At 62.5% G+C, this 13,886-nt stretch overlaps 1 protein-coding gene across 4 annotated transcripts in view; it reads right to left on the reverse strand.

The window, feature by feature from the left end:
- Window positions 1–316: 316 nt before the first annotated feature.
- Window positions 317–13,886, reverse strand: part of RASA3 (RAS p21 protein activator 3) — an 82,047-nt gene continuing 68,477 nt past the window's right edge. For all 4 annotated transcript variants that reach the window (XM_018044975.1, XM_018044976.1, XM_018044977.1 and 1 more), the window contains 8 exons: window positions 12,745–12,822; window positions 12,301–12,374; window positions 11,456–11,562; window positions 11,072–11,154; window positions 7,477–7,685; window positions 7,245–7,348; window positions 2,638–2,821; window positions 317–1,726 (listed from right to left, as the gene is read on the reverse strand). In XM_018044975.1, coding sequence (XP_017900464.1) covers window positions 1,651–1,726; window positions 2,638–2,821; window positions 7,245–7,348; window positions 7,477–7,685; window positions 11,072–11,154; window positions 11,456–11,562; window positions 12,301–12,374; window positions 12,745–12,822 — 915 coding nt within the window. In that variant the 3' untranslated portion in view covers window positions 317–1,650. The remainder of the gene's footprint in view (window positions 1,727–2,637; window positions 2,822–7,244; window positions 7,349–7,476; window positions 7,686–11,071; window positions 11,155–11,455; window positions 11,563–12,300; window positions 12,375–12,744; window positions 12,823–13,886) is intronic.

Here is a 13,886-nt window from a genome sequence, read left to right on the forward strand (position 1 = left end):
ACCCCCCAGCCAACCCTGCCTGTCCTGTCCTCAAGGGGGCCTCACCTGTCCTCAAGGGACCCCACCTGTCCTCGGGGAGCCTCACCTGTCATCAGAAAAACCTCACCTGTCCTCAGGGGGCCTCCTCCGTCCTCAGAGGCACCTCACCCGTCATGAGAAGGATCCCACCCATCATCATGAGGCCCCCACTGGTCATCAGGGGAGCCTCACCTGCCATCACGTGTCGTCAGACTCCTTTCCTGCCCCGCTCCACCACCCACCCCCATCTCCACAGGTGCATATCATCAGTGCGTGCTCCTGGGAAACCAAGTCAGTCTCAGAAAGAATAAAAGGTCTGTTTTAATTAGCCAGTAAAATACATCGCACATCATTAGTATCTTAGAAACAGTTACAAATTCATGTTAAAAATTGCAGTTTGGAGCAGCCTAACAGTTGTGTGATGCGTTTTTTTTTTTGCGACATTTTCTTTCACCATTTGTGACAGCTGGTAACATTTCTATCTGCTATCTGGATCTCCAGTGACAGACGGCACAGGGTACCGGGTCCTAGGGGTCCGAACGGGGCTTTCCAAACTCAGGCTCAGCCTGGCTGACCTCGGCGTCAGAGTCAGCAGCTCTGCCTGGGTCCGGCGTCTGCTCCCGAGGCTACCCAGCGCGGGCCCAGAGGTCCCCCCTCCCTTTTCTCTTGGGGACTCGACTTGCTGACGTGAGACACGCCCATTCCCTTTTCAGTCACCCTTTGTCACCAAATCCCTGCAAGAGGCCCCCTGCCCTCAAAGATCGGGGCCGTCCTCAAACCCTGATCTCCGTGTGGCTCTGACCCTCCGACCAGGGGTGACCAACGTCAAGGCTGAAACTGGAGGCCTTGTGTTGAGGCCCTGTCACCCATGAGACACGCCCATGCCCTTTTCTGTCCTAAGGTGGCACCTCCCTTGAATGGTAGAGGCTTGGATGTTCCAGGTTATTAACACTTTATATCAAAGAGCTAATTTAAAATGGTTCTTTAAAAACATTAAGAAAAACAGCTTGAAGATGGCACACAGTTCCATTTTTACAAACTTCCCCAGACGCCCACCAGGTGGCGCTCCACTTTAAGCCCCACCGACAGCAAACAACACAGCCTTCCTTGACGTGGCAGCCGGGTGGACGCATTTCAGCAGCACAGAGGGGATGAAGGCTGGGACCTCGAGGAAATCTCTGCAAGAGGACCCCTGCCCCGAAGATCCAGGCCATCCTCCAGCCGGGATCTCCGTGTGGCTCTGACCCTCCGGCCAGGGGTGGCACCAACGTCAAGGCTGAAACCGGAGGCCTTGTGCTGGCGGCCGCCTGGAGGGCAGGCTCACAGGAGAGGGACACTCAGGACATGCCCGCTCCGGTGAAGCAGAGCCTTCGTGCCGCGGAGACAAATGTGCGTGTGACGTGGGCGCGTGCCTTGCAGGCTGTGGTGTTGCAGCACCGTGTTCCGGGAGGCCCGCTCATCTGCCACCGGCACAACCAAGTGCATGGCTGCCCGCAGGCAGCACGGGAGCCTCAGGAGCTCGAGAGCCTGACGTCCGACGAGCTGCCCTCTGGTCTGGTTCTCTCCTCCCCCAGCAGGGGCTCTTCTTCCCCCAGCTCAGGCTGCCATCCTGGGAGAGCGTGTGCAGAGACTTCACATGGAATGGGCAGGGGTCTCAGACTGTTGCCTGATGTAGCTCTGGAAGCTCTTGTCTCCAATGGGGTGCTCCCTACAGAGTGAGGGGACAGGAGCGTGAGCGCGGGCTCGCTCTGCTTGCTCTCACTGCTCACTCCTACCTTGGCTCGTGAAGCACAGCCCTCGTAACAGGCGCGAAAAAGGCAGGCCAGGAAGGGAAGGCAGCCTGAAGCCACCCAGGGAAGTGCCCGCCGCGAGCCCCGACCCAGCGGGTGAGGCTCGTTGTGCAGGTGTGTGCGGATCGTAAGCTCAGGAGCGGGCACCACGGTGCCACGCCCCGTTGGCTATGGATGCTGGCACAGCTGTGAGTCACGGCTGTTTCCAACAAGGCGGTCTGCCACGTTTAGGAAAAGGCAGCATCTTCACACAGCTTACGTGGGCTCTGACAGAGGGTGTTAGAGGGTCTGGAAGGTGATGTGAGTGTCTGTGGAGCTGGAAGCAGACACAGTTGGCATCCCTGGAGATGCTGGGCACCCTTGCAGCCTGGCCAGAGTTGGGGTCTCTTCCAGAGGCTCCCTTCCCTTCCCAAACCAAACCCACGCACTCCCTGGAAGGAAGCGGGAGCAGGGACTGGGGGAGGGCCCGTGCCAGGTGTGTGCTGGGCGAGCTCTGCATGGGTCTGTGCGCTCCAGCTGCTCCAGGACTCTCACCGCCCCACGCTCAGAGCAGGAGGACAGGGGCCCTTGGCTGAGACGCCTGCACCTGGAGCCAGGCGGCTGGGTCTGTCTGCGTCTCTGCCATCCGTCCCTCCCAGGTGGGGTCCACGGCCAGCCTGGAGGCAGGGAGCCTGGGGGTCTGAGGGTCTGGGGGTAGGGGTGGAAGGCGCTGCTCCAGGACACAGTCCAGAGGGATGTGCTCTGAAGGAGGCAGGAAGGTGGTCCAAGGCAGGAAGGGGGTCCGAGGCAGCCCCCCCGGCTTCCCGCGCCGCTGAGGCCCCATACTCACTGGCTTCCGTACTTGGTCCTCCTGAACTTGTCCCTTTTGTACTGGGCATGCTCCTGCTCCAGGGCCCCGACCCCGGCGACGACCTGCTTCAGCGTCTTGTAGGTCTCCTGGGGGTCGTCGATGATGAAGGTGGAGTACTCCTCCTGCTCCGGCCCGTCATACACGGATCGGCTTCCGCAGGCCTCTGCAGCGCCAGGGAGGGCTGAGGTCAGCGTCGGGGGCCCAGACAGGCCGCCCCGGAGCACACCAGGAAGGACCAACCGCTGGCGCAAATGCGCACAAAACAGAGCCACTAAGAGTGAGCCGACCCTGGACTGCAGAGACGCCTGTGAGGCTGGAAGCCGCCGAGCACCTCAGCCTGGGGGTCCGACGCTGAGCACCAGGCCCCAGACCCTCCTAGAGCCTGGGTCAGGCAGGGTCAGTCAGCCTGGGGAGCTGTGCTCAGGGAAACCCCACCTGAGAAGGGGCGCTGGCACCATCCACTTTCATGGGGTGCCCTGCAAGGGGTGCGCACAGGGCACAGGGTCGTCAGGAAAGCCTTCTGCTGGCCAGACTGTGCTGGCAGCTTTCTGGCACACACTGCCTCACCTGCTCAGCAGGCAGCTGCTCCGGAGACCACCTCGCTGTTGCTGCAGACCACACTATGGCCTCCAGGACCTCATCTGACCCCAGACCCCTGAGGCAAGCCCTGTGCTCCTGGCGCCTGGCCCAGGTGGCCCAGCATCAGGTCCCTCACCCTGGTCTGTGAAGCAGAGCATCACCACCACCATCATCATCATCACTGATATCACCTCATAACCCTCGTCGTCAGCACCCCCCCATCACCTCCATCACCAACATTCTCACCATCACCACCCCCATCACCACCCTTGACATCACCGTCACCGCCTCATCACCACCACCACCATCACCACCACCACCATCACCACCACCACCATCACCACCACCACCACCATCACCACCACCGACTTCGCCATCGTAACCTCGTCGTCAGCACCCCCCCGTCACCTCCATCACCACCACCGTCATCACCATTGTCACAGAAAGCTTCGCTGCCTTTACTAACTCAGAAGGACTCTCCTAATTCTTACTGAAAACCCATGAGTCTGTGCAAAGAGAAACTGAGAAGATTTCAAAGGGGAAAGGGAGCATGGTGTGACGAGGATGAGGGTTCCACACGTAAGGGATAAAGGCGCAGGGGCCTGGGGGCACCAGTCGGGGGGCACACCGGCTGCGTGCCTGCGCCTGCTGGGCCTGCGTCTCCTCCCCAAAGCCCTGCTGGGCCAGCTGCTCGGCCTTGAGTGAGTCACTGACGCGCCGAGCCTCAGTGAGCCCTGCTGGGGGATGGGGCTGCTGAGAGCAGGATGGGAGTCATGGAAGGGCCACACGGGGGAGATGGACGGGGGCGGGCACAGGACACAGGCAGGGAGGCCCAGGCCGCCTTAGGATGGGGGCTACATGAACCGCCCCACAAGGTGACTTTATGCAGCCCTTGGAGCAGCCTAGTCGGTGGGGTCGGTTCCTGGAGGCGGAAGTCGGCGCTGCACGGTGGGTGACTTGCCCGCTGGTCTCACAGGGGACACCCCCGTGGCTCTGAATTAGTCTGTGCATCGGGGCTCCCCCGGCAGCTCAGTGATAAAGAACCTGCCTGCAATGCAGAAGACCCAGGTTCGACCCCTGGGTCAGGAGGACTCCCTGGAGGAGGGCATGGCAGCCTAGTCCAGTACTCTTGCCTAGAGAATCCCACTGACAGAGGGTCCTGGCAGGCTGCCGTCCATAGGGCTGCCCAGAGTTGTACCTGACTGAGTGCCTGAGCAGCAGCAACACTGTGCTGCCCCAGGGCGACGGGGGCGCGGCCAGGGGGACAGGAGGGCGCGGCCAGGGCGATGGGGGCATGGCCAGGGTGATGGGGGGGCGGCCAGGGTGATGGGAGGGCGCGGGGAGAGGCTGCAAGGAGGCCCCAAGACTAGGCTGGGGAGCAGGTCTTAATTCTGAGCCCAGAGTCAGACACAAGACTCGTGACTGGACCGAAAACAGACCCCGAGCATCTGGAGGCCGGGCAGCTCACCCGCTCCTCTTTAACAGGCTCCCAAAACCGAGCCTGGCAGCGCTGGATGCACTGAGATCTGCCGGTGGCGGGCATGGCTTCATGAAACAGCTCCAGGAATGGGGAGAAGCACAGGGCAGACGCGGGACAGGCCAACAGGCAGACCTGCCGACGGGCCAGCCACATCCTGAGGCCCAGAGGGCGGCGAGGCGGACTCTGCCAGGTGACAACGGGGGTCAGAGACTCAAAGTCGGGAGGACACCCAACGGCCAGGTGGCGCAGGACACCAAGACCCACAGGCCCGGCCACGGGGCAGTGTCTGCACCCCGAGACGGAAGGTCAGGCCCGCCCTGGTCTCTGGGCAGACAGCGGCCCTGGGCCTGTGGGCAGCGCTGCGTTGTGTCTGGAGTCACCCCGAGCCCTCCCCAGGCCCCGATGACTGGGTCTGTGCCTGGGGCACAGCAGGGGAGGCAGGTCTCCATCACCATCACCAGGACCCCAGCTGCACGGCTCTGACCAGCAGCCTGGGCCCTGCGCCAGCCCCTCTGCAGGGATCCTGCCAGCTCTGCGCTGGGCCTGCCTGCCCAAGGCACCGGCTGCACCATCACCGAGCTCCAGGGGAGCACCGCCCGGGGTCCGTGCTGTGAGGGGGACGGGTGACAGTGACGCAGCCACCTCCAAGCCCCGAGAGGCTGCTTCTCCAGGGCAGCGGCCTTGGAATGCCACGAGCCCACAGGCTGAGCGCTCAGGGCAGTCTGGTGAACACAGACAAGGTCCCAAAGGGATGAGAGCCTCTGAAGGCAGACTATCGGCCTCAAGAAGGCACCGAGGTTCCAGGCAGAGGCCTGAAGACCGCAGAAAGTGACTCAGTGCCTCGGTGCCTTCGTGAAGTGGGGGGCAGGGTCCCTGATTCTACTGACATCCTGTGAACCCTGCTTGTCAAGATCAGTGCTGCCCAGGAGGGAGGCGGGGTGCTTAAGACCCCTTGCCATCTGACCGTCCATCCATCCATCCGTCCAGCAAGCAGGTACCGAGCGCCTCCTGTGTGCCGGGCACAGGGATGAGGCACACCAGCCTCTCTCCTCAAGGCCCACGTGCATCACAGGTGAAGCGCTCTGAGACGATGCTCATCGAAGGGACAGACGAGCACAGGCTGTCGGGGGGAGGGGAGCCCACAGGCCATGGGGGCGTTAGACGCAGTCAGAGGTAAGGGCGCAGGGGTCTGCAGCGTGGTGCTGGGCACAGAGGGAGGCGGGCCTGAGAACAGTGGGCGGAGCTCAAGGACAGGCAGCTGCGTGCCTGTCAAAGCAGGGTAAGGCCCCCTCCAGGCCTCGGGCCACACGGACACTTCCAGGCTGGACCAGGGGATGAGAAGGAAGAGTCTGACAGCCTTGTTTCCAGGCTCCTTCCGGGGCCTCAGGGCCTACTGCAGACTGTCTGACCCCAGCTCTGAGAGCGCCGGCCCCAGGGCACGGCTGGGGGATCCGTCCTGCGTCTGCCTCTCGTGATGCAGCCCAACCAAGCCCCCAGGCCTCCTGACTTGTCCCTCCTACTGCTTAGTTCAGTAGGCAAGAAGAGCAGTGAGCACCCAGAGAGACGAAGCTGCGTCGACACGCCTGGAGCTGCTGGGCAGGCACACACGCTCACACATGGGTCCACACTCATGCACACACACTCACACGGGGCCACACTCATGTACACAACATACAAGGTCCACACTCATGCACACACACTCACACGGGTCCACACTCATGCACACACACTCACACGGGTCCACACTCACGCACACACACTCATACAGGCCCACACTTATGTACACACACTCACACTCAGGTCCACACTCATGTACACACACTCACACAGGCCCACACTTATGCACACACACTCACATGGGTCCACACTCATGCACACACACTCATACAGGCCCACACTTATGTACACACACTCACACAGGTCCACACTCATGCACACACACTCACACGCAGATCCACACTCAGATACACACACTCACACAGGCCCACACTTATGCACACACACTCACACGGGTCCACACTCATGCACACACACTCACACGCAGGTCCACACTCATGCACACACACGGGTCCACACTCATGTACACACACACGCAGGTCCACACTCATGCACACACACACACACACAGGTCCACATTCATGCACACACATATATACAGGTACACACTTGTACACACAAGCTCACACATGGGTCCACACTCACGCACACACACAAGGGTCCACAAACATGTATACACGCTCACACACAGGTCCACACTCATGCACGTATACACTCACACAGGTCCACACTCATGCACACACACTCACACGGGTCCACACACATGCTCACGGCTCCCTGGAAAACACAGAGGAATGAAGCCCTCTGGGGTTGTGGGAGTTACTAAGACAGGCTCTTCTCAAGAATTTGGCAGTTCAGAGGCCGCAGGCAGAAACTGTTACTAAAGTAACTCCCCCAGAACACCACCCAGCTTGCAGAAGCCTCTTCCACTCCAGCGTTGTGACGCCGGCTCCCCCCAGCCCTGCCTCACCTTGCATCTTCTCGAGTTTGCTCATGTATGAGCTGAAGAGAGAGTAGATGCGCTCGGTCTCTCGGTCCCCGTCGATGTCCAGCTGGATGTTTGCTGGGAGGCCACTGCCGAGAGCCAGTGGAGAGGAGGAGGGTCAGCTGTGATGTTGGTCATTTAGCGGCCCCTAAAGATGGAGGGCCCGGCCCCTCACTGGTCCCTGCCGGGGCTGGCGCACCAGCCGGCCACGACCTACCCGGTGCAGGGGGAGCAGCCAGCGGCCGTGTCTGAGGAGGCCCTGCAGCACAGCCAGTGGCCGTTCAGGTAGGCAGACGGGTGGTAGACGGCCAGGCGCTTCTGGTTGCACTGGCTCACCTTGGTGAGGATGTCGATCCAGGCCTTGGCCTCCACGCAGTTGTTGGCCTGGATGTACAGCGCCCGCTCGGGCTGGACGACCTGGAACATCTGAGAGCAAGGAGGGCTCAGGGGAGTGGACGGCAGAGCCCCCGCCTGGACCGCGAGGGCCGCGGCCGGCCGGGCCAACCTGCCCAGGTCGCGTGGGAGCAAGGTGAGGCAGCGAGGCTTGGCTGGCTCAGCCCTGCTCAGCTGGGCCAGGCGCTGCCTTTCCTGGGGCCCAGGTGCACTGCCGGCCTGCCCCCGGGATGGCTGAAGTGGATGTGGCCGTTACACAAGAGTGCCAGCTTCCCTGGGCCTCCTCCTTCCTTGAGTGAGACGGGCTTTGTGCAAGACACGCCCCAGCAGACCTGTCCATCCTCCCATCTGCGTCCCCAGACCGGCTTCGGGACCGGTGCACATGCTGTTGTCCATCTGAGAGGTGCCCCTCCCAGCCTGCCACTCTAGGGGCCCCTCCCCGCCCTCCAGGCAGATGTTATGTACCTCCTGAGGCTTCTCAGAGCTTCCGCTGCCTTTGCTGTTTATTATTCACTCAACAAACAATCCTAAGCCCAAGGCATTGTCCAAAGTTCTGGGGACTCAGCGGCCCAGAGTTTCTGCTCTTGTGAGCGTCTAGCCAGCCAGAAAGACGAGAGTGAACTCAGAGCACCTGGGCTGCATGGAGGAGGAGGCCTAGCGAGAGTCAGGAGAGACCCTCTGGGTAAATGGCCCTCCAGCTGCGGTCGGACGGGCCGCCTGGAGTTAGCTGAGCTGAGTGGGGCCGGTGAGCGGCAGGGACAAAGGCCCCTGGGGCAGCAAGGGCTGGGACCTCCCAGCAGACACAGCCATGCTGCCCACAGAAGGGCAGGGAGGTCGGCAGGCTTGACCCCAGGAGGGCTGTCAGGCTGGACTTGTCAGAGGGCACAGGGGGCCAAGAGTTAGAATATCAAAGTCCAAGGTGGCCTTTGCAAGTCGGGGAGGTGTGCCCAGTGAGGAAAGACAGAACAGGATTTGAACAATTCCCAGAGGAGCTGGAGTTCAGGTTCCTGAGTGAAGAGCCAAGGCTCCTCTGGCCGGCCCTACCCACACAAGCACCGCCGCACAGGCCACAGACTGCACAATCTGTTCACAGCTCCATCCCCGACAGAGGCAGCACCCTGGAGGAAGGCACTCTGTTCCGAGCATCCTCATGGGCTGGACCCTCCGATAGGGCCTGCACACCACAAGCCTGTGAAAACGTCTCTCAAATGGAGGAGGATGTTGGCCTACAGTTGGCCCATGGGAACCAGCTCTGAGGAGGCAGCAGGGGAAAAGGACGCTGAAGTTAGGGACTTCCTCTAGCGCTTCTCCTGACAGCCCTTGTAGTCATCACCACTAAGGAACCGCTCTAACCCTGATGGAATGAGCAGCTCTGGCTGCCCCAGGGCGCGGCTCCACGCTTCGCCCCTCCCTGGATGCTGGGAGCAGGCTGTCCCCAGCCCCATCCTGGGGGGACCTGCCACTGGCCTGGGAGGGGCTGCGATGCCGTGCAGACCCACAGGGCAGGACCAGGGTGCTGACCTCCCTCAGGCCCACAGACACCCTCGCACCTGCCACAAGGCCGCCTCCCTGCCCAAGAAATCGCCTCAGATCGCCCTGGGGGCAGGGCAGGAAGCCAAGGTGAGGAGCCAGCACAGGACGAGGGCACCTGCCTCTGACCATCCGTCTAGCCAGCAACGGAGCCTCTGCGGCCGAGGGGTCAGCCTCAGACCAGACAGAGGCCAGGCGGACCCACCCTGTGCGGCTGGATGCAGCTGTGCAAGCCAGACCTCCTGCAGGGGCCAGCGTGGGGGACAGAAAGGTGTGGGGTGGGCGGACCAGGCTTGGCTGGGGTCTGCGAGCCGGGAGAGGGGCTGGGGGACACTGGGCACTCGGCCTGGAGGGGCTTATGGCAGTGGCTCGGGGCAGTGGCGTGAAGATGCGGAGGCGGGTCTGGGGCCCCACAGGCGGCCCAGGCCGGCGCCACCCCCATGGGAGGGGGTGAGCTCCTGGCCAGATCCAGGCCCTCTTCCTTGGGATGGTCATGGGGGAATGGTCTCGAGACACCAGGGTGCTCAGTGACCTCGGAGGACGCAGACGCCTAGAGCCTAGAGGGCGCCCCACTGAGCCCACCGAGGCCCCAGCAGTGCCCCGAAGGGCACGGGAGGCAACGTGTCTGAACGCTGAAACGAAACCCCTCCTCACGGGAGTGTCCTTTGTGCAAAGGGCTCCAGATGACCCTCCTCGGTCAGGATTCCCAGGGTCCTGCTCAACCAGACTGTCCCTCGAACCACAAACCACGACAACTCAACAAATAAGGGGAACTGACTACGCGGAGCCCCTTGCTGAGCTCCGCTTGCTGTTTGCTTGGCCTGTGACCATCCTGAGGATGACCATCGTCTGCAGAGGAGGGCGCAGGTGCTGACCGCCCGGCCAGGTGGTCCCTGCCCGCTCCATCCACCCGATGAACGGGCGTCCTGGCCACCACCTTCCTCAGGGAGACCCCAGTGGGGCCGTCTCTCCATTGACCCAGCCCTTGGGACACAGAGACAAGCCTCAGAAAAGAGAGGCTCAGGCTGGGGCTGCCGAGCAGATGCCTACACTCTCGAGGGGGCTTTGCCCACTGACGGCTGTATGGCGGGGCCCACGCTGTCCGCCATCCTCCCAGTCGCAGTCAGGGTCTTAGGAAGATCAGCGAATCGTGTGTAGGATTTCAAGTTTTATCTGTTAGTATTTATACCCCATCTGCCTTCAAACAGACTGCACATGACTTACACAAGATGCATCTAATGGAACTGAAAAAATAGAAAAAGTATTTTAAAAATTAGGAGCAGAATTAGAGAAGAGAGATGGGAGCAGGCAGGACAGACAGGGCCTGAGCGCGCAGGTCTTCCGAGGAAAACACAGCCCAGGAGAGCCCTTGGGTCAGGCTCTGGGAAGACAGCTGAGGGAGGTGGGACTCAGGGCCAGGACCCCACAGTGCCCGCATGAGGCTGCAGGGACCTCTTGGAGAGTGGGCCATCCTGGCACCCAGTGTGGACCCTGTGCCCCCCTCGGCGCCTCGCAGGGGCACAGGAGGGACGCGGTGACCATGTGGCCGGGGTGGGCGCGTGTTTCCTCCTCCCCAGCGTGTGGAGGGGCTCACCAAGCAGAACTCGGGCACTATCCCCCACCCCCATGGTCCCCACGGCGTCGGGGGAGCAGAGGCAAAGCAGGGGTCCCCAGCTGTTTGCCAGCGTCCGGATGGTCAGCAGAGGCGGACCTCTGGGAGGCCCATCAGGATGGGGGGCCCTACAGCTTCCACCCGAAGCTGACTTTGAGGGAAACCCCTTGGGTCCTGGCCGACCTGACAGGCAGGGTGGGCTCTCTGCTTCACAGGTCCAGGAGCAGACCAGGACCCGGGGCAGGGGGTCGGGGGGTGGGTAGGGGCTGGGACTCACGTTCTTCATCTTGAAGGACTCCTCCTCCAGCGGCTCCACGGCCAGGATGTTCTCGATGGGGATGCTGCAGAGAGGCGGGTCCCTGCGGCAGAGCACGCCGTGAGCGCCAGGAGGGGACGGCCTCCCTGCAGGTTTCCCCGCAGGCTCCCACAGGCCTCGAGGACCCTGGGGACGCCCACCATCCAGACCAGGCCACCCACACGGGACAAGAGCGTCTGCCCCGAGACCCTGACCCCCACACTCAGCCACGAGGGCCAACCACTCCGCACGCCACCCCGGCCGCCCTCTTGGAGCCCCTGCCTCCCGTGTAAGGGAGTGCTCACCCCAAAAGCAGCCTGGACCCCACGGGGCCCAAGACGAGGCTCTGGCCCCTTGCCTCCGTACCTTTGCTTTTCTGGTAGGTGAATTCATGGTTTGTCAGGCGGAACCACCTTTTCTTAAAGTTCTTCATCCCAAATCGCTTTCTCCCTTGCGCCCTCTTGATCATGAACCTGTCGTGAACAGGACAGTCTGGTGGGTAAGCGGCCGAGGGCTGGGGCCAGGGCACCTGCCTGCTCGCCCCTGCAGGCCAAAGTCACAAATCAGAACAGCTCACCACTTCCACTCCTGTGCCATTTGACGCAGACTACAGGGTTTCAGTATCTTATTTCCAAGGGACAGGACTGAAGAATCAAAAATGAAGGCCTCTCCTTTTGCAAAGTTTAGCCCCTGTGCTGGGGCCAACTGCCAGCCTCAGGTTGTGGGCTGCTGACAGCCCTGGCCTGCCAGAGCTCCACCAAGGAGCCCCCACCTCCCGCCCTGAACCGGGGACTGAAGGTGCTCCCAGAGCCGGTGCGGCAGTAGGTCCCGGCCCCGCAAGCGTGCTCTGGAGGCAAAGACAGCAGAAAGCGAGCTGCTGCGGGCTGCAGCCTGTGCTCTGAGCCCCGGCGGAGGACGCTTCTGCCTGGGGGCTGATGGAAGGCCGGGCCCTCAGACTCTGGTGAGGGAGCCACCGGGCAGAAGCCTCTGACTACTCGGGGGCCGTTCAGTCTCCCCCCGCCCCCGCCTGCAGACAGGCATTCCCTGCCTCGCAGCCTCAGCAGAGAACGAGCACAGGGGAGCAGCCCTGAGGCGTCTCAGAGCCACAGCGCGAGGCCCCAGGCAGCTCTGCACGCCCCTGGCCCCGTGGGCAGGCCCCCTGGCCCCGTGGGCAGGCCCCCTGGCCCCGAGCCTCTCTCCCGCCACCTCACCCTTCCTTAAGCAGGATGGGCTGCTGCACGCTCTTGGGGTCTCTCCTCCCGGAGGATGAGATCAAGTCCAGGAACTGAGGTGGGACAGAAAGCAGACAGTTAAGGGGAGGCTGTGAGAACTGCCCAGGCGCCCTGCGTCTCCTCCTGCAGCCAGAGAAAGGCGGGTTTGGGCGCGGGTACAGGCAGGGCCCCTCAGGGAGCCACGGACGCCAGCCCCCCCCCGAGCGCGCCCCACCCCCGAGCCCGCCCCTCCCGGGAAGGTCTCTGCACCCAGAGCTGCTGCTGCTCCTGAGAGCCGCCAGGCCGCAGGCGACTCGGGGAGGTTCCCCCCACCTCTCCCGGAGCTCGAGCCGCCCCGGCCCCCTCCCACCCTGCTCAGTTCAGCCTCCCACGAGTCACCCACCTCAGCCTCTGTCAGTCTGGGTAACCGATGCTGCGACTTACGTTTTTCACCGCGTCAGCGTACTTCTGCTCGTTGAAGAGTTCGTAGAACGCAGCCATGTAGGACTCCTTAAAACTGGCCTAAGAAAGAAGAGGTCACTTAAACGAAGCCTGAGGTCGCTTGGCCCAAACCTGAAAGACCTGGAGCTTGGCCGCGACAAGCTCAGCTCGGGGCCACAAGAGGCCGGCCTCTCTCCCCAGCAGCGCGGAGCGCAGGCACCCCCTGCCGCAGAGGCCTGCCGCACACCACAGGAGGGGCTCCACTCAAGCTGTGCTTAAAATGCCAACTACGCGGGGTCCTGGTCCTGGGTGAGACCTGTCACGCACGACTCAACACCCTTCGCGGGCATGTGGCTCCCAGATGCATTGCTGGGATGGGGAGGTCCTCAGTTTCAGGAGTCAGGTCAACAGCAGGAGGAACCTAGGGGCCTCTGTCCACACGAGTCACTTTATTATAAGGGGGTCTGTGCGGGCCTCAACCTGGCAGGGGCCCGCTCACTGCTTCGGCTGACAGATGCTGGGCTGACAGACGGACGGAGTGTGGGGCTTCAGTCTGCTTCTGCGTGTGTCACTTAGGTTCCGAGAAAGCTGACTGGCCTGCAGGGGCTGCTGTCTGCAGGGCTGGGGGCTGGGGGCTGGGGGCACGCAGGACCGTGAACTCAGGAGAAGGGCAGGGCTGCTGTCTGCAGGGCCTGGGGTGGGGGTAGGGTACGTGGGGCTGTGGACACAGGAGAAGGGCAGAGCTGCTGTCTGCAGGGCTAGAGGCTGGGGGCACGCGGGACTATGAACTCAGGAGAAGGGCAGGGCTGCTGTCTGCAGGGCCAGAGGCTGGGGACACGCGGGACTATGAACTCAGGAGAAGGGCAGGGCTGCTGTCTGCAGGGCCAGAGGCTGGGGGCACGAGGGACTATGAACTCAGGAGAAGGGCAGGGCTGCTGTCTGCAGGACCAGAGGGTGGGGGCACGCGGGACCGTGAACTCAGGAGAACGGCAGGGGCTACTGTCTGCAGGGCCAGAGGCTGGGGGCACGTGGGACTATGAACTCAGGAGAAGGGCAGGGCTGCTGTCTGCAGGGCCAGAGGCTGGGGGCACACGGGACTATGAACTCAGGAGAAGGGCAGGGCTGCTGTCTGCAGGGCCAGAGGC

The sequence above is a fragment of the Capra hircus genome, unplaced genomic scaffold (assembly GCF_001704415.2).
Source record: "Capra hircus breed San Clemente unplaced genomic scaffold, ASM170441v1, whole genome shotgun sequence".
In the NCBI taxonomy this organism is placed as follows: domain Eukaryota; kingdom Metazoa; phylum Chordata; class Mammalia; order Artiodactyla; family Bovidae; genus Capra; species Capra hircus.